We start from the raw sequence: 26,254 nt of genomic DNA on the forward strand, positions 1-26,254 counted from the left end.
TCTTTTTAATCAAGAATGAAATAAACTCTACTTTTTAACATAACCGAAACAGAAAACCAAAGGTTTAGTTTTGTGTTTTAACATTCACAATATTCAAGAACTAAAACACACTACAATTACCAACCGTTTTCTAGATGGAAATATATACAAACTAAGAATTGAAAGACCATAACTAATATTTATATAAAAAAACACACCATGCCCATGAACAAAACCACAAACATGAATTACATTAAAAAAAATAACACTATAAATCTCTAGCACACTTGTTGTCAAATGTACAAAATTACTTGGGTTTTCACTGTACGCAATACATATCAAATGAGTAACATGGAAACTAATAATGTAAATAAAACAATGATACAATCATTAAAAGCGAGATTGATAATTAGAAACGTAAAAAAGATATTACAGTTCAAAAAAGAAAAGGCAACATAGATAATTAAAAACCTCAGAAAACAAGGATGATTAAAAATGGTCTCATAATCTCATATACCAACCCTTGGAACAAAATCCCAAGTCCTTACAATCGGTCCCAATCATTCCACCAACTGTGGCTGCTACAGATAAAATCATAAAACAACAAACAATAATCAAACGGTAACCGCTGGATCGGTTTGCGGTGGTGGCTCCGCCAACGGCTGAGTCAATTGAGAAGCGTGTGGTGGTTGATTGGTAGCACCACTAACCATGGTTGGGGTTCGAAGATGAAACCTGCAAGTACTTAGGTAATGTGGATTGTTGGATCTAGCCAATTGAGACGGCTTGTTGAAGATTCACATAATATGAAACATGAATGTATTTTAATAATAAGACAGAATTACAAATTTTGTCCTTTAAAAAAAGCCAAATTACGGTTCGTGTCATTTGTTAAGTTTCCTTGCAGGCGGTGTACTTTAAACTTTTTTTTCCTACAAGTTTTGTCCTTTACGCTAACTGGGTTAGAAAAAGTCAGTTAAGTATGACATGTGCCAGACATGTGATGGGCATAATTGTAATTTTAGTGTATCTTTAAATTAAAAAAAAAAAAGAAAATGTATATAATCCCCTCCTTTCTCTCTTCTTTCTCTCTAAGCCACCACCATCACCATGAACTCCGGCCACCATAAACTCCGGCCACCGCAAACGATCTCTATCACCCGAACCCGACCCATCCTTTTCCAAAACCCGTATCCCTATCACCCGAACCCGACCCATCCTTTTCCAAAACTCCGGCCACCATGAAGCCCAAACCCACAGCTACCGCCACACACCAACCTTTCTTAAATCGGCCACCGCCAGCCACCGTCACAAATTCCGGCCACCAGAAACAACCACACCACCATACCGCAACCACCACTACACAAAAGCCAACACCTGCAACTGCCACCACGAAGCCCAAACTTTTTAAATCGACCACGAAACCCTAAAATATTAACCCGGATCTCAGATTTGTTAGGTTACGTGGGCTCGCCGAACTCTCTCTCACTCTCTCTAGAGCAAACCTCCACCGCCGTCCACTCCACCTGCCGCCACCATACCAGCACCATCCAACTATAACCACCTTCATTATCTTATTCTTATTCACCTTCATCAAATCCCCTTAATCCTATTCACCTTAATCAATTGCTTCATTTCAATTTCAACCTCTGTTACAAAAAAGGTGGGTTTGGGTTTCCCAACATATCCACAAATAGTTCACTACAAGTACAAACAAAAGCATATCTTCTCACATTGAAATCCCTCTTAGATCTTAAATCGCAAGGCTCAATCTGATGGAGACGTTGGTCAAGCTAACACCAATTTTGTTGATTCTTCTTCCTTGCCGGTCGGAAAAATGACCAACCCATTCATTTTCTTTCATCTAAAATCAACCAAACCTGTCAATCCTCTTATCCTGTCGTTTCTTCAGTCTCTCTAAACTCTGCTTCAATGGCATCATCTTCCACACTCTCTACGGTGACTCTACGCGCCTTCTCTTATCCTCCACGCGCCACCACCACCACTCAATGTCTTCCCCCCAAACAAACCCTAGAATTCGGCCCCAAACTCACCCACCGGTCCACATTCCTCCGTCCAGTCGCCGCCGTGGCAGAGGAGAAAGTCGTCCAGCTGGGCGATGACATCTCAAACCTAACCCTAGCTCAGGCACAGTCTCTGGTCGAGTACCTTCAGGACAAGCTCGGAGTCACCGCCGCCTCCTTCGCTCCTGTTGTCGTCTTCCTCGCCGGAGCGGAATGGCCTCATCGGCTTGTTTCCGGATTTAAGAAGAAGTGGTGGTGTTGGTGTGGAGAGAGAGAGAGAGAGAGAAGATGGGAAGAGAGAGAGAGAGAATCATTTTAATATATATTAGACAAATTACAGGCGAAAAGACAAAAATGCCCTCACATGCGCCTCACGTGAGGGTATTTAACTGAGTTTTTCTAACCCAGTTAGCGTAAAGGACATAACGTGTAGGAAAAAAAAGTTTAAAATACACCGCCTGCAAGGAAACTTAGAAAAGGACACGAACCGTAATTCGTCTTATTTTAAAGGACAAAATTTGTAATTCTGTCTAATAATAATATGGATTGTGATTCATTATTTAAGTTTTTACTTATTATTTAAAGAAAACGTAGAATTCATATGATGAACATGTCTACTACATAAATTAATTCCAAAATTAAGTTATAAAATATGGAGGTGTTATAGTTAATCTAATGGTCCAGATCTTTTCCTACACTTTTTACAAAACTTCATCTTTTTATTTTAACCTTCCTCATATAATATATACATTTTGAGAAATCTTTAAAATAATCATTTTACAATTAAAAAATTTAGAAGCATATGATACTTTACGTACGCAGTAGCGCACTACATGTTTAGATTTTAGTCGCACATTATCAACCGTCCGCAATTGTATGAAGCAAATGCAATATGTGACTATAAAGCACGTATATTGACTATTTCACGTATTTGTTTCATTACATATTATACTAATTTTGATCTAGTTATTTTATTTATCTTTAAAATCTCAATATCACCTTGTTCGATCATAATGTAATAATTTGCATTATAATCCAAGAACGATATATAGCTACATTGTTTGCTAAAGTAAGTACACATGAAATTGTTTTAAAAAGTTAAAAGGAAGACAAAGTTGTCCATGAATTCATACTCTAGTCATATTGCTCTTACTCTTAACAATTAAGCAAAGATAATGTCAATAAACGCTAAAGGCTATCTTTTTAGAACACATTATTTTTATCTATTTTGATTATTTCGACAAAAATATGTTAAACAAATTAACATGTTGTTGATGCCGAACACCCTAACTCATTAAAATGAAATTAATAATTTAATAACTCAATTTAACACAATAATACATCTCTTGCATCACACACATGGCTTTCTTCTACTATATAATTTTACAAAACTGGGATATCTTGATACCAAAGACTAACACTAAGAAATTAAAAAAAAACAAGCCCAACATAAATTGAGCAGGGTATGTGATTAGTTTAAAAAAAAATAAAATTGTGGATATAAAATTTGGTGATACATCCAATTATCAAAAACCACATACCATTTACCTAAACTATTGTCTAAAACAATCATATACCCGAATCATAAATGCAAAAAAAATCAATTTTTAGTTTTCCTTAACTATGGTCTAACAATGCTTTCCTTTTAGTAGATTCACCATACCAAAAAATTAAAATTTATTTTAAGATAGTATTTAATGATATTATTATTAATACTTTATATGTAACTAAGATAGAACACGTGTAATAAACGGATGGTTAAAAAAATAAAACAAAAAAGTTAAATTTAATGATATATATAATAACATATTTTATGGATTCATAATATATAAATAATTTTCTAAAATATATATATATTAGTAAGAATAATTTGTACTAGTATTTTAAAATAAATCAAAATGAAAGGTTGTGAATATATACAAAATTAGAAAAAGAGAAGGCTAACATCAATTTATCATAGTTAAGTTGGTAAGTCACAAACATTTTAAAATCAATATAGTGAGTTTGATTCTCACACTTGACAATCTATATGGAGGATCTGATTAAATGACATGTGAAATTATCTTACTTGAATAGTATAAGGTAGATGAAGTATGTACATAAAGTTATATAAAAAGTAGAATCATATTATTTTATTTATTATAGTATTTTTATGTATGAAATGTGTCATATTTTAATTAATAATGGTTGATATATATTTTTGGATTATTACTTGATAATTCAAATAAGAACTTTCTTTTAACAAACTAATAGGTATATATACCCAAAATTTACAGGTATACTTGATACATAACATATAATTATCCAATAAATACCCGATAAGTATATTGGGCCAACTATAAGACACGATTTTTAACAGGATTTGGGAACGCCTGGTACAAACGTTATATTTTGGACGCTTTAAACTAGAATTGTTTTTTAATAAACCAGAAAAGTAACTCCTTAATGGTAAAGAGAGGTATCTATTTCTGTCCAAAGAATATAAAAAGAAAAAAAATAAATATTTCCCACCCGTATATATATACCCACTACACACGGATCTCTTTTCTTGTCTCTTGTCACTATTTAGTTTTAACTTAGTCCCTGCATAACATATTCTTAACGTACAACCAACCACTCGCACCAGATCATCCACTCCAAGTCCCCTAGTTTCCGATCACATCACCGGAATATTCCCTGAAGATTCCTCGTTTGGTTTCCAAGGTAATAATAATATTATTTGCATTTTAGTTTTATTTGTTAATCATCATCACCATCATTTGTGATGGTGATGCTGCAGACAAAAGCAAAACCAGGTGATCATCAAATTAAAAAATCTAAAAAAATATTTTATTAATGATGAAAAATCTCAATTCACCAAATCAAATCTTTTTTTTTAAAGATAATTTAGTGTTTTTAAAAAAGATGAATTTTTATTAACCCCGAGTAGCAAGAAACTACTGATAAAACACCTGACACCAAACAAATTAAACAACAAAAAACACATAAAATAGTAAAATAAATAAATAAAAAACTAGTACAATTTTCAACCGACTAACCCCATAAAAAGACACTCTTGAAACACACGAAAGAAAATTAAACCACATGTTGCACTACAATTTCTCTCATTTACAACGGGTCTCATACTTTTTGTTTTTGGAGCTGATGGTCTCTTTGTAATCAACCACTCTATTTTTTGAAATAGATGTACGGTTTACTTGCATCCCACCATACTAATAGTTTTTGTCATTGTCGTATTTTTCCTTGTCACTTGCTCTTCATATTATTAAATAAACACACAACTGTGTGAAAGAAAACGAGCCTTTGTATATAATGCCACCATATATATATTTATTTCTGAATATATTTTTTTTAAGATAATATTGATTCAATATGTAATGCAAAGGAAGGTTGATTTTATTAAAAACTGGTAAAGAAGCAAAGTGATCGATATATATCTGATCCCGGTACTGAGTTACCTCTCTTCCTGCTTGCTTCTGTGCACTTTAATTCTCTTTATTTTCTTCCTTTTCCTTGGTCCCAAGAAATTGTTGTCTTGGAATTTACTTTCTCTTTTCTTTTATCATCACGTAACCGATCTATGGCCATAGTACTACGAGACGTCTTGTTTCCAATGTAATATTATTCTGCTTCCACAATATTATTTTTTGATATTTTCATTAATATGTTTGAAATAATATTACGTGCTGATATTTAATCCATCACAAACAAGATATTTAAATATGTTTTAAATATCCTTCCGTGATATGGTGTGATACACATAATATTTATTGTTGTCATTATTATATCTATGTATTAAACCAATCTCATCCGGCAACGTGTCCGGTTCATTTTCATTAACTTCGTCGGAGTCATAATCGTCATGATATGTTTTTGTAATGTCTTTCATTCCGTTACCGGCCTCTTGATGTCTGTGTTAGGGTGATAGCCATCATAATATTTTTTTGTATTCGTGTTTTGATATTCAAGTCCGAGACTTTTTGTATTTGTTTTTGAGTTTGCAATTTCTTCATGCCTTGGTGCTCTACATGAAGTAATAGTCGTGATGACATGTTTCAGGGCCGGCCCAACCATTTTGATAGCCCAAAGCGAATAAAAAAACCCGAGGCCTTTATAATTTTATTATGAATTCATACTTTTCTATACATTATTCATTTTGGTTTCACTATTATTTAAATGAATAAGTTATATATAAAACTAAATTAGTTCTCTTTCTGTTTAGAGGCTTTACTTTATAACATAATTATTACATGGTAATATTAGATTTATATCAAAAACAAAACCAAGGTTACAAATGTTTAAAAACACGACACGAAATTACTTCATTAGACGTGTTAAAAACATATGTGGACAACATCATACACTCAAAACATATTTTAACATAGATGTTTACAATTATAATGACCGCCCATCATCATAATTTTAAGAAAAGAAAACTGAGCGTAAAGTTTGATTTTAATCTTCTAAACTTTTGCTACAACCAAATACAAATGTATATATCCAAGTTATTAAATTAATATATTAATCATCATTTTAAGATAAATGAAATACACTTGAAATGCTGGAAATTAATATAGAAAAAATACTTTTATCTTGGATAGGATATATATACAAATATAAGATATATATAAAAAACAAAATTTATGGGTGGGATGAGTCTCGATCCCAGGTCAAACAGAATAACCCAGTTGCACTTTACAATCACGATACAGCAGCACCATTTATGAAGTTTATTAACTTAATATTTATATACAAATGACAATTTTTATTTTTATTTATGAAAATTGAGGCCCTTAAGATGTGGAGGCCCAAAGCCCTAGCTTGGGTTGCTTATACATACGGGCCGCCCCTGATATGTTTTTGTATTCGCGTTCTAATATTTAAGCATGTTCGAAAATCCCCGTGCAATGTGCGTGGGTAACATTTCTAGTTTATTATATATATATATATATAATCAAATTGTGTTCATGCGTACTTAAGCATAATCTTTTAAAGTACGGTACTGGAGTTATTCTTTCTTTTCCTTTTATTGATAAAAGTTATCAGTGGTGTTATTCTTAAGCCTTATAAATGTAATATAATTTAATACTGCTCAAATTTGGGGATCATGTGGGGCCCAAAGAATGTTATAAATCCAAATATAAAATAAATACAATGTATAATATACGTAAGAAATAATTATATTCCCAAATGCGTCGATCTCAAGTTTATAAAATCACTAACCAGATTTCTAACCATATAAAATATTATCCTGATGATACTAATTAAAATCTTGATGATCATGATAAATAAATCCATATCCATATATATAATATCATCATCATCTTAATGTTTTAAAGAATCTTGTATTTCTAACCAATCTTGATTGCATAAAATATCAAACATTTAATTTCATTAAGCTTGCAATGAATGATATTTAATTTAACATTATTTAAAGAATACAATCTCACTATATATAATTAATACTTAAAATTTGAATGATGCCTAGTTACCTCCAAAGGTGGTAAAGTTTTATTCTTTATGTTACTTTCTGGGTATGTGCAGAGGGAATAATATAAAAAGAAATTTTGTATTTTGCTCAAAACAAAACATATAAAGAGGCTAGGGATCGAAGGTGTAAAAAGTGCAAAGAAGATGCTGACGTGTATAACATGTTCCAAGCAGCAAATAGAAGATGGAGGTGAGGAAGTGGCGGCGCGTGGGACTCCAAACACTAAAGAAACCATCAAAAGCCTGACGGCGCAGGTTAGCTTTACCACCCCAGTTTTTTCTATCATGCGCACACACATATGTACATATACATATTGTCCTATCCTATGTGGCTTTATTTAGCATTATTTATTGTATCCTTTCCATGCATCTTTAAACATAGCAAAATCTTGCTCAGACCATGCTTATGACACTTATTACTGTTCGGTACCACCTAAAGTGGTTATTTATATGTGACATTAATAGCAGTTGTCTAGTTGGGTCCTTTTAAAAGTGTCTTTTAGAGTTTCGAATCAAATAAAGACAACGTTTAGTCTCAAATATCGTTAACGTTAAGTTTAGAGTAAACCACGTAATGTTGGTTAATACATAGAAGGTTTATAGTAGAACACATAATTATTAGCGGGTAAATATTTTGTATTATTTTGTATTCAGTTATTTACCTGTTGTGAAACTGTGTATATATTGGAGATAGAGTAATCAAAGAATTGAATACAAAATATTTTGGAAATATTTTCCCGCTAATAATAATACCATCAACGTCAAAATTTTAAGGTAAAACGAATAATGTTGGTTGGTTGGTATATAGAGAATAGAAGTTATTGCTTTGGATTATTGTGGACTTGTGGTAGCATTTGAACTAAATTGTTGTTTGCTAATAGAAAGGTATTGTCACGTCTAGTTTGGAATTAAAAGTAGGCCCACATACTTTTTGTATTCTCAATGTGGAAGATGGTGTGAAATATGGGGATCTGTTCAGAATGTGTTGTTCAAAAAAATTGAAATGAAACTGCCAAGGCTTTCCACATTTGGTTTAAAATAACTTCTTTTTAAGTGCAATTATTAATTTGAACACCTAAAAGTGTCATAATTAATGTTTGAACTGCCCAAGAAAGTTGGCTAGGTTCTGTTCTTAGCTGGTTTTTCTAAAAATAGATTTGTGTAATTTTGAGTATAAAATTTAGTCCAGGTGTTTGTATACTTGTAACTTGTTCATCCTTTCAAATTTTTGTACAAATCAAGCTCTAAAAACGCGTATTCTCTCTCCTCTTGTCCTGTATGGTTTGTTTATGGACGGTTTTACACCAAATGTTCTTCTTTCGTCTGTTCTCAACATTACTCATCGATTCTCAAAAAAGTCCGAAACTGGCTAAGTAAGATTTTTTGAACATAATTTTATTCGGAATTAAATTATATTCTCAAAAACGTCGATTTTCTTTTCCCAACTGTTAGTGTCTTATAAAATATGCCGTTCAGACTAAATGCAGTCATTTAACGCCACATACCACATGTAAAATTTGGATTGGTTGTTACATTAATTCACACGCATACCAAATTAGTGCCCGTTGGTACACTCACACCTCCGCCCTTAATGCCCCACAACGCCCTATCAAGGCGGTGTGTAGCATCGGGCGACGAGTACCACTCTACTATATACATAGCCTAAGACACAATACTACATAAATTTACGTAGAGTGCTATGAGTAAATGTTAGTTGAAACAAGTATTAACTACAGGCGGCTACATTAAATGTTATGCACCACAGGCTACTAGACAATGCAACATTCAAGGTTTTTAAATTTTACTTCTGAGCTACCGACATGCACTCTAGAGAATATATACATGTTTTTTGACTCTTGAAAGTGACAACTAAATTATTTAACTGTACAACAATCTAGAAGAATATCATGCTGAAAAAGTTCTAAAAAATCTTGTAACATGCTTCCCATTATCATGTGTTTACTTTAGTAAAACAACAAAATCTTTAGTTAGTACTTAGTAGTTGGGACAATATATGTACTATGTTTATAGTTTTGAGATTCCTTTGCTTTCAATAATAACAAAATATTAAGAAAAGAATCTAGAGTATTAAAGTAAAAAGCGTAATCTTCAAATCACCATTGACTGAGGGAAGATTCAAATTGACTTGAAATAGGCTATAGATTATGGGGGGTATATTTGGAAACTGCACAATGTGTGACAGATATTCCTTAAGGAAAAGACAACACACCCATGTTGGGAAAAGAGACACACGAGTGTCCTATATTGGTCCCACCATTGATTTTGTGTCTCATTGTACCAATGCTATAAAAATTGCTACTCGAACGGCGGGGTGAGGACTAGCGGCTAATCTGTATTAATTGAGATTAATCAGATCAGAATTTAATGTATAATTTTCAGTTTTATATACACACACCCATTTTTATAAGTAATTTTCAGTTTTATACATTCACAAACATATTTTGACCGAAATCTCGCCGAAAACCGCTGATTTTGGTCAAAATCTCATCGAAAACCGCTGATTTTGGTCGGAATCTCATCGAAATCCACTGACTTTGGCCGGAATCTCACTGGTAACCGTCATTTGGCCGGATTTGACCATTGATCGATTAATTGACCGACTAGCCCAAAATTAATCAGTAAAGTGGGGACTAGCGATTAATCGGGGATTAATTGGTGTCTAGTCGGGATATTTGCAACACTACTTGTACCCCAATTATGATAAAATTATTATTCACCCTAAGCTCTAAACCGTAGACCCGTTTAATGTTGTATGCAGATCAAAGATGTATTGAAAGTTTCGGGTCCTTCGAAGGGTAAACCTCCGATAGCACCTAGTAGTTACAAGAAAGGGCAAAGAGGTTACCCGGATTTTGAAACTGTAACTGACGGGGCTCGCTTTCCTTATATGCAACCGGGAAGCTCGGGTACTATTCCTGCTTGGGACTTTACTAGCAATGATCCTAATCATGCGAATGGCGGTTATGAAGCACCTAGACAATCTGGTCATTTGGTCTTGGAGGATGAAGATGAACCTAAAGAGTGGATGGCTCAGGTCGAGCCAGGTGTTCAAATCACTTTTGTTTCGTTACCTAATGGCGGAAATGACCTTAAACGGATTCGATTCAAGTAAGACTTTATTACATACTAGCAAGATACAAAAGTTATGAAACTAGTCTATAAAGTAATAACTATAAAGAGCTATATTTATCTAGTCAAGACGTCAAATCAGATAGGCTAAAAACACGACCAAAGTCACCTAAAGTGTATTCTCATGTAATAAGCGTCTTCTAATGATAATTACAACTAAAAGAGTATGTTTGTACACTTAAAACCAATCACATACCATATAGAAGCAATTACTCTATAATTTTATTTCACTAGTTATTATTCATTCAATACAAATGCTTATATTTCTTGGATCATTTCATATACAAAAGCCGGGAAATGTTCAACAAATGGCAAGCTCAGAGGTGGTGGGGCGAAAACTACGACCGAATAATGGAGCTTTACAATGTTCAAAGATTCAACTGCCAAGCTTTAAACACGCCTGCACACTCTGAAGACGGGGTAACGACTAACAGCTAATCTTTCTTACATTTTTTAAAAACAGTTATTTAGAAAGCACGCATAACGTTTACAAATTATGCAGAGGGACTCAACATACTCGAGGCTCGGATCATCAAGGGAAAGCCCAATGATGACTCCATCAATTAACAGAGAGTGGAACAAGAACTATGCGGGCAATCAGCATTACAATGTGGGACCCAATGTTTACGCGCCTGGTGGGCCCAAGGGTGATGTGTCATCCATGGAGGCATCAAGGACGACAACTTCTTCTAGAGATGAAGCTTCGATGTCGGTTAGTAATGCTAGTGATATAGAGTCTGAGTGGGTAGAGCAAGATGAACCGGGTGTTTATATTACCATCAGACAGTTGACCGATGGCACTAGAGAGCTTAGACGTGTTAGATTCAGGTAAAATATATATATTTTAAAAATTATATAACTTTTTATAAAATCTCTGTATGATTTTTTTCGTGTTAATGCAGTCGTGAGAAGTTCGGGGAAGTGCATGCAAAACTTTGGTGGGAACAAAACCGGGAGAGAATACAAACTCAATATCTTTAGTTATACGGCAACCAACTGCTCTTCACCTTTTTAACAGTTCAAGATCAGCTCTTATGAATATGATATACAGTCATTGTTTGTTCACTAATCATATTGTTATCAGGGTTGTAGTTTTTTATGGTAAGGTGCGGGTTTGGGGATATGAAACTTTTATGTTATATGTAACGGTTAACTCTTGGAAGATAAGTTATGAGGGGGAAGGTTTTATTGTTTCTTTTTAGGGAATTTGAATTGTGTTTGTAAGTTGAAATTTGCAGTGTTGTATTTATTTGTTTGTTTGTTGTTTTGATGAAGAGAGACTAGTGTCACGAGTCGTCCTCATGCGTGAATCACCTTTTGATTTAGTGATTGGAACATACAAATTATAACACTGAATTATAAACTTTAATGCAAAATTGGATAAGGGATTACAAACCCAAAGGCCAAAGCAGTATCTTCGCTTTATCAAACCAAACGATTGTCGGATTGGGTTTACAGCTCTACTTTCTGTATGACGATCTGGTTTTCTCCGAACCGTATGGGATGGTTTTGTTTAAACACCGGATTGAAACGTTTACTTATTCATTATATCATCTACTCTCGTGTATCTTTGAATAAGTGTAAATTAATATGTTATTATGTTGCCCGGTAGAAATTTTGACAACCAGCGGCAAGAAGTTGCATGTTAGATCTATTTCACGCACGGAAGGTTATCGTTCTGAACCTCTAGTTATATTTTCCGGCCTAACAATTGGTAACAATTTCATTCAAGCAAAACGTATTTGGGCAAACAGAATGGAAATTAGATATTCACAATAACTTACGAATCTTAGCTCAGCCGCTCCCTTGAAATCGCTCAGTCCCTCACTGCTCAAATCTGAACCTCACTTTTGTCTCGCTAGTCGCTCCCTTGAAATCGCTTACTCCCTCACCGCTCAAATATGAACCCACACTTTCAGGATGAATGGATAGTGTAGCACTGTAGCATGCATGATGTTATTCGTGATCAGCTTGAAGCATTTGTTTAATTACTGTTTTTTTCCCACAGTTCAAGTGACTTAAATAAACCCGAATTCAAACTTTCAAACCAAAAAACGGAACACCTCTACTTTATGCATCACGTCTAGCGATTTTATAGAAAAGTATAAAGATTCAAAAAAACCAACAATGTGTATCAAAGAAATGTATTAATGAAGACAAAGGGGCCAATAACATCTGCTAGTTATATAAAACACCCTTCAACTCCATGAGACAGAAACACGACCAACCAGACCTAAGAAACTTTTGTTATAAAGCAGACCATAACACTTATTTCACTCCCAACACAGACAGACAAGTTACGACTGACTTGATCACACCAGTACAAGAGGTTTTCTCGCAAGCAGAAATGCAAAATGAACTAAAATAAAACACACTTTGCCAAAGACCCAAAGAAAGTGTGACGTCATCCTGCCACTTTACTGCTATAAACTTGAGACCTTACAGTAAACAAGTCTGATGATCTACCATTGGCCACCACTCCCGCTTTCATTGATGGATGCCTGGTTCCACCGCCTCTCCCAGCCCCGATTGTCATATTTCCCAACTTATCAGCTGTATCCCCGACAATGCCATTCCCTCTTCCCTTCCCCATATTCATTCCTCCTGTCACATTAAATGTTTCTCATCATCAATGTATATTTATTTATCAGTGAAAATCTAATGAACAAACTCGTACTCTGATTGTTCTTGATGGGTGGTTGGTATTTTGGTAGCCTCGAATAGTTGGTATTTGTCTTTTCATTCAGTCCATCCTGAAACGGTAAAGAAATAATATGCTAAAAACCACAAAATACCAACATAAAATAGATACAAGTTTAAGTAACATATTCCACTAATAATTGTTGATCTCACACACCTGTCGATTCATATCCAGTTTACGCTGCACGCCTGTAACAAATTTAAGCACAACATGAGTATAGAGGCAAGACCAACTATTTATAAAAAAATCTGGGGATGGATCAACTTCTAGAAATAACCACCAAATGGCAGATTGGCAATTTAAGATCGGGTTCAGGGGCTAGGCCAGAAACACCTTTTGTACAGAAAGTTTACATTTTATAAACAATTAGTGTGTTGACTGTTGAAATTTATTACCTGTATTTAGAGATGCGTTCACTTTTGCGGATGAAGTAATATAACCAGCAGGCTTTGAGTTGGGCAAAGACGCGGGATATTTCTTGGTCAATTTCTGGTCCACAATCCTCCTACCGGTCAATCCTGCTGAAAAACCTCAAACCAATTACAATCTTATATTCAACAAAGTAAAATGAACGGCCAATAGAATCAACAAACCAGATGGAGGTGTCCTAGCAATTGTAGTTGATTTAGGGCGAAGTGAAGGTGGAATAAAGTAACAGCTCTGCACATTTATAGAAAAACTATTTAGATTATCTTCAATTACACCTTAAACCATATTAAAAATAGCAATTACAGAACACTATTTACTAATTTGGATCATTGGGTGTTTTAAGTACCTGAAAGAAAGGATGCTGAAGAACTTCTGAGGCTGTAGGCCGCTTACATGGATCCCAAGAGCAAAGTGACTACATTGCAAAAAACAATAAGCAAACATATATATCATTTTAAGTTTAAAATTTGTATGCGGTAAGTGTAGTAACCCATGCTTACTGCAATCAGATTGACTGCATCCTTGCTTGCAGATGGTATCAAGGCAGAAAGATTCACGCCACAAAGCTGCATTATTTCATTTTTATATACATGAGGAAACAGACATATATTCAACAAGGTTAATAAACTTAAAGAATCAAAAAAAAAATTTAAATAAACTAACCTCTGGAAACAGATAGTTGATACTACTCGCTAGTCCAAGTCCCTCAGCCCATGAACTTTTTGTTGGGCTGCCTATCACACTGCATATTTTATATATTTCATCTGCTTCACTGCAAACATGAAAGGAGAAGCAAGGTTCAGTTCCAATATATAAGTCAAAAACAGTCCCCTAATCCACATCACTAGTCAGTTACAACTTATAAAGCACAATAAGACAATCCCATTAAGAAACCACAATCCTGCTGGAGGTGGCATCATATTATACTATATTAGCATACAATGCAACAAATACATGTGACCAAGTTATTTAACAATATGGTTCTATTGTGCTAGTGGACATTTAGGTAGATAGTAGTGATCCAGAACACATTAGTAGCTATACAAATGAAAAGTCGTTCTTTTTAGTTAACCCTAAACATGATTAACAGCTCAAGACAGCATTCATGATTAATTATTTAACAGCATGCATCAAATTGACCATTTCTGAGACATTTGATCATATTCAAGATGTTAATCAAGATGACACTGATGCTGCTGTTACAATGGAGGAAATAACAGTGCCGAGTTTATTTGTATAACTTATCACACGCCTTGAACCTGGAAAAAGTGGTCGATGCGTAAACAACTTAGCCATGATTGCTCCCATTGCCCACATATCTGTTTATTTGAAGAAATATAACAAAATTAAATTCCACACGAAGTTCTAAAAATACGAAGAGATTAGCATCATGCAAAGTTTATACACTCACCAACAGCAGAACCATATGTCTGTGCCTGGAGAAGAACCTCAGGAGCACGGTACCTGCAAACAATCCATTTCAGTAACTAACCAGCAGGAAGACAATATTCGCAACAAGCAGTTTTCAAGTAAGATTTAAGATAGGGATGATTGACCACTCACCAACGTGTTGAAACATACTCGGTGTAAGGTGGTTGTGAAACGATTTCACGTGCAAGTCCAAAATCAGCTATTTTTATTACATCCTTGGAAACAAGAAAGTTTTCTGCCACATAATATAGAAACACATTAGAAACATGCTACTGAACGTTAACAGTTTATCCAATTTGTTAGTTAAAAAGTCATAATAATCACCTGGTTTAAGGTCACGATGAAAGTAACCACGCTGATGCATATATGCAAGACCTTGAAACACTTGAAAGCACCAGTTCTTAATTTCAGTTTCAAAGAAAAGCTTCAGTCTATCTTTCATAAGTTGGTATAAACTGCATTCCATGTACTCAAACACAAAGTATAAGATGTCATTTTCTCTGACAACCTCCTTAAGCTTCACAATATTGGGATGATTCATCTTACGCAGTGACTGCCAATTAAAGAAGGTTCGTTTATTAGTTTGCATGCAAGAAAGTGTTGAAAGTATTTAAAAAGTGATGTTACCTTGACTTCTCTTAAATTTATGCACTCTTCCCATGAATAATACTTCCTCTTCATTTTCTTAATTGCAACCTGTAAAATAAATAACCCAACTTTAATAACAACTTTTAACTCTCTTAAGATTAGTTCCAAAAGATTTAGGAATTTGGTAATTTACCACTTCACCATTCTGCTTATTTAATGCTCGCCATACAACCCCAAAGCTACCATTACCAACTTCCTTGATTACCAAACACAAAGTATAAGATGTCATTTTCTCTGACAACCTCCTTAAGCTTCACAATATTGGGATGATTCATCTTACGCAGTGACTGCCAATTAAAGAAGGTTCGTTTATTAGTTTGCATGCAAGAAAGTGTTGAAAGTATTTAAAAAGTGATGTTACCTTGACTTCTCTTAAATTTATGCACTCTTCCCATGAATAATACTTCCTCTTCATTTTCTTAATTGCAACCTGTAAAATAAATAACCCAACTTTAATAACAACTTTTAACTCTCTTAAGATTAGTTCCAAAAGATTTAGGAATTTGGTAATTTACCACTTCACCATTCTGCTTATTTAATGCTCGCCATACAACCCCAAAGCTACCATTACCAACTTCCTTGATTATCTTGTACCTGCAAAAGACCAAACCTAGAACTTTAGTCATGACTTTGCTTCATTATAGCCTAAATCACAAATAAGAATCAGCTCACCTTTCCATTTTTTTTTGTATGCAACTGCTTGTAGCAACTTATTTACGCAAACGAAACAATAAAGGAAGAAACAACGAACTTAAATCTTTAAGACGACTATAAAACTAGATAATATAGTATATATCCACCCTCAGCTTTCCATATGTTTCTGATGGACAGGCTTCATAGCCTTATTCATAAAGAAAACCAAATCAATGGCACCGAGACATTGAATAGGTTTGTAATGAAAAAAGAACTCAGAACTGCAGGTCATCATTATGCTTATAAAAGCAGAAAACTTGTAGCAAAAAAGAAAGCCTCCAGTAAATAAGGTATCAGTTGCAGAAGCTTCAGCCGATATTTGTTTTGTGAATCTGACTTGTATCCATCAGAAAGAACAAGTGTTGCAAAGAACCTAATCTCATCTAGTAAGAAAAAAAAATGAAAACTATGTCATTTACAGAACTAAACTGCAGATTATAACTTGCTTAATAAGTTATAAAGAAACGCTTACTTTTTAATGTTGACTAAAAGATCCAACTCCTGAATCATAAAAAAAAACTTTCATTACGCCTGCTTAATTGTTTGTACACAAGAAGCTCACTAGGTGCAGTTAACTAAAGAAAAATAAGGGAAACTCCTGGGATTGAGAGAACAACAATCAAGAACTTTCTGGAATGAGAAAATCTGATTCTGGAAATACTCTGACAGGGGGTGTGCATGTTCCATGTCTCAAGGGGAATTAAAACCTTTACAAACTGAAAAAATACATTAGTTTAATTATAATATTATAATCATACAATGTCATATTCATGTTTCATGTTAAAACCTATCAGTTTTACAAGAACAGTAGATTTTCATTTAAATATATGAAAGACTTGCAACTCCAAGAAGTAACATAACCCAACACATATCCCTTATTATAACTTTATAGGAGAGGTAGATTGATTTTAACAGACTAGAAACATCTAAACTGAACAAAGCTATGAACAAAATTATAGAAACCTAAACCAAGGCATGTTAACGCCGATATCACACCTAGGCATGTTAACGCCACAAACACCAGGCCGCTCAAAGCAAAATGGGGCATTAAAGGGAACGGGGAGGGGAGTTTTTTTCCCAAATTCGTTGGCACGTTAACACCCTAAATCACAAGCCAAGTGGGGTCCACGGTCCACTTTCAAATGCACCAATCAAACCTCTTTCTTTTATCTATTCTCTAGTTATCCCACAACACATATAATAAAGGGTGGTTGGTTAGTTAACGGCTTCCTGCCTACGTGGCGTTTTAACTAAAGGCCTCTAGTTAGCACTCAACACATAGCCTAAATATATATTTCCATAACTGTTCTAGCAATATATATAAATCATAGCACATAATTTCCATATTTGAAATACCAAAAACTTGCATAAAGCAAACAATAAAAGTAAGAAGGTAAATTAAACCTAATAAAGTAAAACTTATAATCAAGCACCCAATCATAAGCATGTCTGCGATGACAAAATCACTTTATATATCCATCAATTCACATACCTCTTAATATAAATATATCTATCAGATTCTAAACCTACAACAGCAGGTTACTTGTTAACCTAAAATAATAATAAGATTCCTAAAAGCACAATTCAATTCAATTCAATAATCGAAACCCTAGAAACCAGATCTAATCAATCCTAATCAATTCAATTCAAACAAAAGCAATCGAGATCTGTATACAACAAACAAATTAAAACGAAACGATGGCGTATGGTTGAAAACAAAGAATGAATTGAATTGAATACCTCCTGTAGGGTACACGGCATAACCTTAGGTTAACTCCAGAGCTACCGATTGATGATTAAGCTGTTTTTGGTGTGAGAATGAATGAGGCGAAAGATAACCTAATAATAATAATAATAATAATAATAATGAGTGACGGCGTTTATATTGGATGAACACACGTGGATGTGGGGAACAGATGATTGGGACACGCCTACCTAATTATGACAAACAAACAAGCCCATTTTACCCGATCCAATACCATTATCATTCACATTTGGGTAGCGTTAAAGCCAGCAACGGGTCGGGTTCAGGTATTCTTAAATTCATTCTTGTGTTTAAAGCATGTTTCAAACTTGTCGGGTTTTTACATAATACCTGTTAGGTATACCTAGCTCAAAATATGCCCGGTTTCTATTAAATTTTGACAAAATAAAAAGTCTTAAATAATTGTCATGAACAAGTTTGACAAATAATATATTTAAATATACTATATATACAATATAATAGAAAGGTATGTCGAGTACATCGGATATATAATCAGGTAAATGTGTCAATGTTATCGGGTAATATGGTATATTATAAATCTCAAACCCGTCCCAAACCCACAAAAAATTTTAAAATTAATCTCAAACCCGTTCGACCCTAATAGGTTGGATATATTCGTCCCAATTATGTAGGGTGATGATCCAGAAACTTTTCTCACATAAATCTTTTAACGCATATACGCTATTAAAAATATATTTTCACATGAGACACTGCACATAAGGTAGGTCCACCAATGCTACTAGCATCAAGTTAATTTAGAATGAATCTTACGAGTTCTTGGTTACAAATTTACGTTGTGGTGTGGTATTAGTAGTGAATAAACACTTAAACCAAATCATATCGAAATAAAAAACCATATAATTGGGTATTGGTACTGATGTTTTTCGGGTTGGCTTGGCATGTGTGGATAAAAATTTGTGTGTATTGCAAGTTATAAAAGTTTGTTTAGAACTATTGTATATGTGATTGATTTCAGTTGTAATGTTACTTTAAACAAGGTTGAAAGAAAATGAATTGTGGCATGTAGGAGAAAATTGGGTAAGGAAAGTATGATTGCGTGTCTTAATATTTATGGACGATTTGTGATGTCTAGATTAATTACTCAATGAGTTGACATATGTCTTCCTTTGTGGACTATCAGTATGTCGAAAGACATGTATACATTTATTCATGATTATTACGCAACTTTATACGTGTGATATTAGTTTAACTTACATTGTTAGATATATTCTCCCATTTTTTGTCTGATATGGTGTAAGATATAATATGTTAGTGTGTTGGTAAAAATGGACTCTCCATGCATCTTGGATGCACACTCATAAGTCATAACTACGGTGAAGCAGAGAACGGAAGGCATGCCTTATTTAGTGTTATAGGACTCGTATTATGTAGGGCATGTCATTAAATCCTCGAACATTACTCAACAATTGTACCATGTTCATTTGGCAGCATCCTTGACTTACCACATGAAGAGAGCACAACTAGCAAGTTGCTTATGCAAACTCTACCTAGACGACACAATTGTACATAAAATCTTCAACTCCAACTAACATACATAAATCTTCACGGTAAGAAACACTAATATGCTAACTTTGATGGTGTATTGGCATCATCAGTCCATCGTTATAGATAGATTCTCACACCATTATGTTTTAACTCACACACTCCCTTCATGTGGTACGTCTAGAATGCCTACACCTTGTTCGGAAGGCGGAATTTTGCGAGTCCATGTTTGATGGTACCATGTGTTTTCCTGGTCATTAAGCTATGAATGACATGAAATTTAACAGGATATATCATAATAATTGAAATGCCCATGCACACATACACCATAAACCTGTCATAATAATTTTGTTAAAGCAAACCCAATAAATGCTAATTAATTATTTATGTGACTCTCTTTTATGAATGTTGACATTAGTTTTTGGAACAAAATAATTCTCTCTTTTATGTTTTTCTTCATAAACAAAATTAATAATGTTGGGTTGTAATTAGGTAATGTGGGGTTTTGGATTTGGACTTAATTAAATCATAAGGGGGCACCCCATTATTAGATATTTTTATCTGTCATTTATTTATATTCGGGTTTGAGGATAAAGATAATTGACCCAAGAATCAACCCAAGTTTGGGTTGTGATTTGGGTTGCGTTACTTTTTTTGAATATAAAAATGAGCTTAGATAAATTGAGTGAATGACATTAAACATTAAGAATACATAATTTTTTTAAATATAATTTTTGATTATTATATTATGTAAGATGATGCAATTATACATAATCAGTGACGAATTTAAAATTTTTTTTCAGGTGGTGCACTACTTATAGATGCTTCAATTTTATAGAATCGGTTATAAATATTTTGGCTCGGTTCATTAAATAATAAAAATACGATAAAATAATAAAAAAAAGAACCATCATTCGAAATTCAAAAACACATAATACAAATACAATGGTCTATACGAATTAAAAAAATACATATAGTAGTTCCCTACGAGTCGTCACCTTTTGAAATCGTTACATAATATGAACACAACAGTTCGATCGGATGCCCGAACTACTAGAGGAAGGAAGTGGGGCGTCTGTGTAATCACGGTGGAGAGGGGAGAGGGCAGAGAGCGGCGTTTGCAATTGCATCTTTGTTTAAAATTTTTGGTTTATACACCCTAAAAAGCTGCATAGAAAAAAATATAAAAAAGTAGTAAAATGGATTTGAACTCTAAAAGACTTTATAGAAAAAATATAAAAAAAGTAATGTAGAACATATTTGAACCTATGACATTCAATTAACAAATCAAAGAGTTATCCACTAGACCAAAAGCTATTATTATAATCAGGATGGTTCCTTTCTAATTTATAACGTGGTTCACGCTATTATTTTCTATATATCAATACACTATTATTACGAAACTCCAGAAACCACCCAGTTACTAGTTGGATCCGCCAATGTACATAATTTACCTAATCAGTTCTTGTGAAGTAAATGCATCGGTGGAGCAAGTATGCTTCATCGCTTCTTTAGTAAACCGAATGCAGTTGAGCAAGTATGCTCCTGCCTACATAGCACGGATAGTGCCCATGTAACCAAGCACAACACATAGCCTAACTTTTCATGATTCAAATCTAATCAAGTTCCAAACTTATATCTAAATAAGTGTTTACTTCAAAATTGGGAAGATGAACAAGACAGATTCATGAATCATAGATCTTAAAGCTTACTATAAATAGAAACTGTGTCCTTGAAATCAAGGACAGATCTAACTAGTGGTGTACTAATAGACAGCAAAGTATCTGATGGATTCACCTAACTCTCCCACACTCTATTTCATGTCACTCTTTATTCCATCCATATACAAAACACAAAAACAAACAAGGTTTGAAATCCATTTCAATTTTCATCATACTAACCACAAAAAATAGTTTTGCTCCAGTTTTTCAGCCTTGCTACATGTGACTTTTGCAAAAACAGAAAACATTAATGACGGTGTGTCCCACTACATGTGACAATTAAAAAAGAGACCATATTATTGATCAAGAATCCAAACTGTCTAACAACAAAAGCAACACCTCTCAGTCTCATCAGTGTCTATTTCGGGTGTAGAATCTTGCGGCGCCTGCGAGGCGTCTCTCGTTTTACAAACATCTTCTCATGGTCATTAAGCGGTTGGGTGGACCCATTTGCTAAACTCTTAAACTTCCAACCACCACCGTCCCCACGCTTCCCACGAGGCCCCATTTTCTCAACCGTGATTTCCCACCCCTCTGATGGGCGTCTTCTGCTGTATTTGTGAACCTTCACTTCGTGATTCATCTGTTTAGGAAACAACAAAACAACATTAACATCTCCAAAAAGACAGCTGCTGTCTGAGAGTAAAAAACTTGTTTTTTTAAGGTTACCTTCGCCTTGTTGAAGGTGAACCTCTCAAGGAACTCCTGATATATAATCTCAGATTCTTTCATTGATATCTCGTATAGCACCTCATCCGGATCCTTGATGGTCCCGTCCCAACCCTCGGGCATCACTTTAAAGTCTGGTTTGTATGGTAAAGTCGCGACATGAAATTCTCTATCGTGCCACTCGAAAAATCTGCAAATAACAGCAATAGTAATAGCAATGATGATGATAATAATAATAATACCATTAAAATCAAGAAAATAGATATTATAGACGCCTAATTATTCTTGTATAAATATGTAGCAGAAGTTAGGATTGTTCTACACCTAGGCCTGTAAACGAACCGATCGTTCATTGAACCATCTGTGAATTGTTCGGCAGAGAGTCCATTTATGTTCGTTTAAACAAACAAACATGAACACTTGTTTCGCTCGTATATTAATGTTTGTGAATGTTCGTTCATTCGCGCTTAATTTAAGTTTGTTCTTTTATGTTCATTTACGTGTGTTCATTAATGTATGTTTAAGTTTGTTTATATAATTCAGTTATTTATTTTAAACCCACTACAACAGTACAACTTAGTCTACTTCTGTTAATTTTTTAGGCCCGGCAGATTGATGTTCATGTTTAACTTTAACTGGTATTATCTTGGTTATGTTTTTTCATCTATGTTCAGTTATGTTCATTCGTTTATGTTTGTGAATCGTTCATTTATACTATTAAGAAGCAAACATGAACAAACAGAACACGCTCATATTCTTAAAAAACGAACATGAAAAAGAAAACACTCATAGTTTAATTGTTCGCTTTTCTTCGTTCATTTACAGGCCTATACAGATCTTACCTCCTTAATTGTATATAAAATGCAAAATGATTTTTTGTATCTGGTCATTTTAAAAATCCCACATTGGTTTACGAAACATAAAAATATCAAAGTTCAAAATTTCTTTTTCTATATTTTTATTGTACAGCATCGACATACTTTCATAACCACTCCCAATTCTCTATTTCTAATATCTTCCGATTTCGTATTTTCTACCATGGATAATCCGTATCCAAAACTTCATTGATATATTTAAATAAATAACTTATTTGTTTTCGAATAATCTTAGTACTTTTAAAACTACTTATAATAGAACAAAAATAATCATAAATTATACTTAATAAAAAACTGATTTTGGCAATCACAATCAATAAATTAACTTACTCGGGGAAATTGTCAAGCAACTGCTCAATAGAATCATCTAACGAGTGTCCAAGTTTTTTCTCCATTTTCTCTTCATCTTCTTTCAACCATAAAATAGCATGCACCCGCTGTCTCATAATCCTATAATCTTTAGCCAACTTCTCAACCGTATAAACTGCCGGATTCTCCTTATGCAGCCGATACATTTCCGCCTTTTCTGAATCTTTCAAATACGCGCCTCTCGCCCCTGGCTCGATCACCTGCTTCATCAACATGGTAGTTTCACGCAACCTATCTTTCCACTTACTAGCAAATTCCCCATCTCTACGTGAAGCTGCAGCCGCCTGTTTCCTTATCTTTTCTAAATCATCCTCGTGTGACAGATCTAATGGCTTCCGTCTTACACCACCACCAGGAACACCGCCAGCAGTGTCGGTGACCTTTTCGCCTACAACCTCGCCATCAAAATGGTCTTTGGTAAGGCCACTTGACCATATGGATTCAGATCCCCAATCAACTTCACCTTTGTTTCCTCCGCCTGTAGTTGACAGAAACCTAGCGCTTGTATAAGATACTGTGTTTGTCACGGGTGTGGATCTTGCATTTAGAGATAGCTGGGATAACACACGTGAGAGTGATTGCATGTTTACCGAGTATGCGTTAAGTCTACACTTTGCAGTTTATATTATCAAAAACTCATTCCTGACAAAAAAAAATACAGATACAAAACCAGTAAATACTGACGTGTATATCATTTCCAGTTCCACAACATCACTGATCTCAAATTACGCGCTATAAACAAAACTTGAGCAAAAAGTTTATAAACACTCCTTGTGAACGCAAACAACTAGGACAGTAAACGAGTCAAGTCGAGCCAAGTCAAGGCAGCGTGAGTTCGAGCTCATCAAACAAGACACCTAGGCTCAGCTCGAGCTCGAAGATTAACGATCCCAAGAGCACTGTTGTAAAAATCGTCAGTCGCTAGTCGGGCGTTGGGGAAGGGACTAGCGATTAATCGAGATTAATCGGATTGGAAATTATATGTAAATTTTCAAATATACATATATATTCCAAATTTTACGTATAAAATTCTCGATTTTGACCCATTTTGGACAAATGGGAACTAAACGCGACAAGTCGGTAAAGTGGCAACTAGCGATTAATTGGGGATCCCGATTAATCGACGCCTAGTAAGGATTGTTACAAGCTCAGGTCATTTCAAATAAATTTTTTGTAGCTAGCTTCATTCAAGCTTTTATCGAGCCAAGCTTTTTGAACAGCCCTACGTATAACAATACAGTGGCATCTTGAGCCTAAAACTAATATTAGTTTGATCGGAAGTAAAGATGTATTTCCAAATCCAAATTATTATTCAAATAATAATAACCCTGATTGGTAGACATAGATCCATTTTGCCCCAACTGAATCAATAGAAAGCATTGTGACGCCGGATAAGATGAGTTTCAGTTGATTAAATGTAAGTAAAACATGAGTAGTAATAATAGGTTACCTGCCGCCGATGACTGAATGAACGGTGAGTCGTGAGTGATAGCCAAGTCGGAAAGAAAGAAAATGTCGATGAATTAGGTTTTGCTACGTATATAAACGTCACATATCAGCCGTTCGTTCAAAACTCTTAGCGTTAATTAGATGGTTTAATGACAACCGAACGGTTCGGTATAAGGTAATGAAATGAATGAAGATCGAATGGATAATATCATTTTACTGTTATGTTTGGATGTTTGGTTAACCTATGATAATGTAATGAATCGTTAATTTGTATTGTTTGATAGACATGTAGGGCTGTAATGGATCGAATCAGACGAGACCATGTTTGTATTCGCTCGTTAAACTTTTTTCGGGCAAAAGGACGGTTCACGAATACTAAACTGAACAGAATTGGTGTTTATGTTCGTTCATTAAGGAATTGAATTTGTCTGTTTGTTAATATTGTAAACATGCACTAATGGACAAAAGAACACTAACAGACCCTAATGGACAAATGAACACACAACGACACTAATGAACATTAATGGACAAACATACATAAACGACTCTAATGAACAAACGAACCTAAACGATTACAAATTAATTTTAAAAAAGTATAATCATTACCGGACGTTCACGAACAATATTGAACGAATGCGGCCTCTATGTGTGTTCGTCCGTTAAGTTTACTGAACGAAAACTTTATGTTCATGTCCGGTTCGTTTATTAAACTGACAAACATAAATGAACTTCTCACTGAATGGACATTTGAATCGTTTACAGCCCTATAGACAGGAAACAAATGAATGAAATATAAATCACAAAATGCCAAAATTACCTCTACTTCGATATATTTTATTTTATCAAAAATAAAACTGTTGGTAACGATGGTGGTGGTGGTTTTGATAAGGTGGTATACTTATATTTCTTTATATAAAGTTGTCGAATTTTCGCATTCACGGTTCACCGTATGTAATGTCTTCTTCTAGGTCTCCATTTAATAACGTAATTTTGACATATAGTTGCTATAGATGCAAATCATGTGCGCTCAGACTCATATTAATATGATAGTGTTAATATCCCACTAGTATAAATTTGTGAATTCAACTTATACCAACAATCTACCTACTTTAATAAAAAAAAAGAAAATCTCTGGTGCCACGTGTCAATTGGAAAATGAATATTGAGGGTGTTTTCCCGCTAAACATCTCTATACCTTTTATTGTTTTCCAAACTACCACTTATTGTTTTCCTAACCCTAATAAATAATAATCCTTTACGGCTGCTTCTTACTATGAAACTACTCCTGTCTCTATCTCACAAATCGATCTGTAATATCCAATCCAATTAGAACCCTTGAGGGTGAAATCCTTTTTTTA

At 34.3% G+C, this 26,254-nt stretch overlaps 4 protein-coding genes across 5 annotated transcripts; 1 reads left to right on the forward strand and 3 right to left on the reverse strand.

Annotated features, from left to right (window-relative positions):
• The first annotated feature begins 4,389 nt into the window (after nucleotides 1–4,389).
• On the forward strand, nucleotides 4,390–12,029 carry LOC143635188 (protein BREVIS RADIX-like). The gene is made up of 6 exons (XM_077103073.1): nucleotides 4,390–4,706; nucleotides 7,548–7,748; nucleotides 10,273–10,622; nucleotides 10,934–11,063; nucleotides 11,146–11,471; nucleotides 11,546–12,029. Exons 2-6 carry the CDS (start codon nucleotides 7,638–7,640, stop codon nucleotides 11,622–11,624), a joined length of 996 nt encoding a protein of 331 aa, XP_076959188.1. The 5' UTR covers nucleotides 4,390–4,706; nucleotides 7,548–7,637; the 3' UTR covers nucleotides 11,625–12,029.
• A 777-nt stretch (nucleotides 12,030–12,806) lies between these two features.
• LOC143635228 (cyclin-dependent kinase F-4-like) lies at nucleotides 12,807–16,050 on the reverse strand. 2 transcript variants are annotated; one of them, XM_077103105.1, is made up of 14 exons: nucleotides 15,986–16,050; nucleotides 15,832–15,900; nucleotides 15,529–15,757; nucleotides 15,337–15,439; nucleotides 15,185–15,237; nucleotides 15,026–15,092; nucleotides 14,437–14,545; nucleotides 14,274–14,339; nucleotides 14,120–14,188; nucleotides 13,938–14,004; nucleotides 13,740–13,862; nucleotides 13,501–13,532; nucleotides 13,321–13,396; nucleotides 12,807–13,247 (listed from the first exon to the last, which is right to left on the reverse strand). In XM_077103105.1, exons 2-14 carry the CDS (start codon nucleotides 15,883–15,885, stop codon nucleotides 13,048–13,050), a joined length of 1,248 nt encoding a protein of 415 aa, XP_076959220.1. In that variant the 5' UTR covers nucleotides 15,886–15,900; nucleotides 15,986–16,050; the 3' UTR covers nucleotides 12,807–13,047. The 2 variants fall into 2 exon arrangements, with proteins under 2 accessions (XP_076959220.1, XP_076959219.1); XM_077103104.1 differs by having other exon boundaries at nucleotides 13,740–13,865.
• Nucleotides 16,038–18,405, reverse strand: LOC143635207 (cyclin-dependent kinase F-4-like). Its single transcript, XM_077103090.1, has 6 exons — nucleotides 18,286–18,405; nucleotides 17,018–17,261; nucleotides 16,525–16,928; nucleotides 16,368–16,446; nucleotides 16,214–16,282; nucleotides 16,038–16,139 (listed from the first exon to the last, which is right to left on the reverse strand). Exons 3-6 carry the CDS (start codon nucleotides 16,530–16,532, stop codon nucleotides 16,038–16,040), a joined length of 258 nt encoding a protein of 85 aa, XP_076959205.1. The 5' UTR covers nucleotides 16,533–16,928; nucleotides 17,018–17,261; nucleotides 18,286–18,405.
• A 3,121-nt stretch (nucleotides 18,406–21,526) lies between these two features.
• On the reverse strand, nucleotides 21,527–24,959 carry LOC143635229 (protein GAMETE CELL DEFECTIVE 1, mitochondrial-like). The gene is made up of 4 exons (XM_077103106.1): nucleotides 24,898–24,959; nucleotides 23,409–24,089; nucleotides 22,204–22,393; nucleotides 21,527–22,117 (listed from the first exon to the last, which is right to left on the reverse strand). Exons 2-4 carry the CDS (start codon nucleotides 24,029–24,031, stop codon nucleotides 21,893–21,895), a joined length of 1,038 nt encoding a protein of 345 aa, XP_076959221.1. The 5' UTR covers nucleotides 24,032–24,089; nucleotides 24,898–24,959; the 3' UTR covers nucleotides 21,527–21,892.
• Nucleotides 24,960–26,254: the final 1,295 nt, after the last annotated feature.

Source organism: Bidens hawaiensis, unplaced genomic scaffold (assembly GCF_021521415.1).
Source record: "Bidens hawaiensis isolate Kalapana, Puna unplaced genomic scaffold, B.hawaiensis_p1.1 tig00007413_1, whole genome shotgun sequence".
Taxonomy (NCBI): domain Eukaryota; kingdom Viridiplantae; phylum Streptophyta; class Magnoliopsida; order Asterales; family Asteraceae; genus Bidens; species Bidens hawaiensis.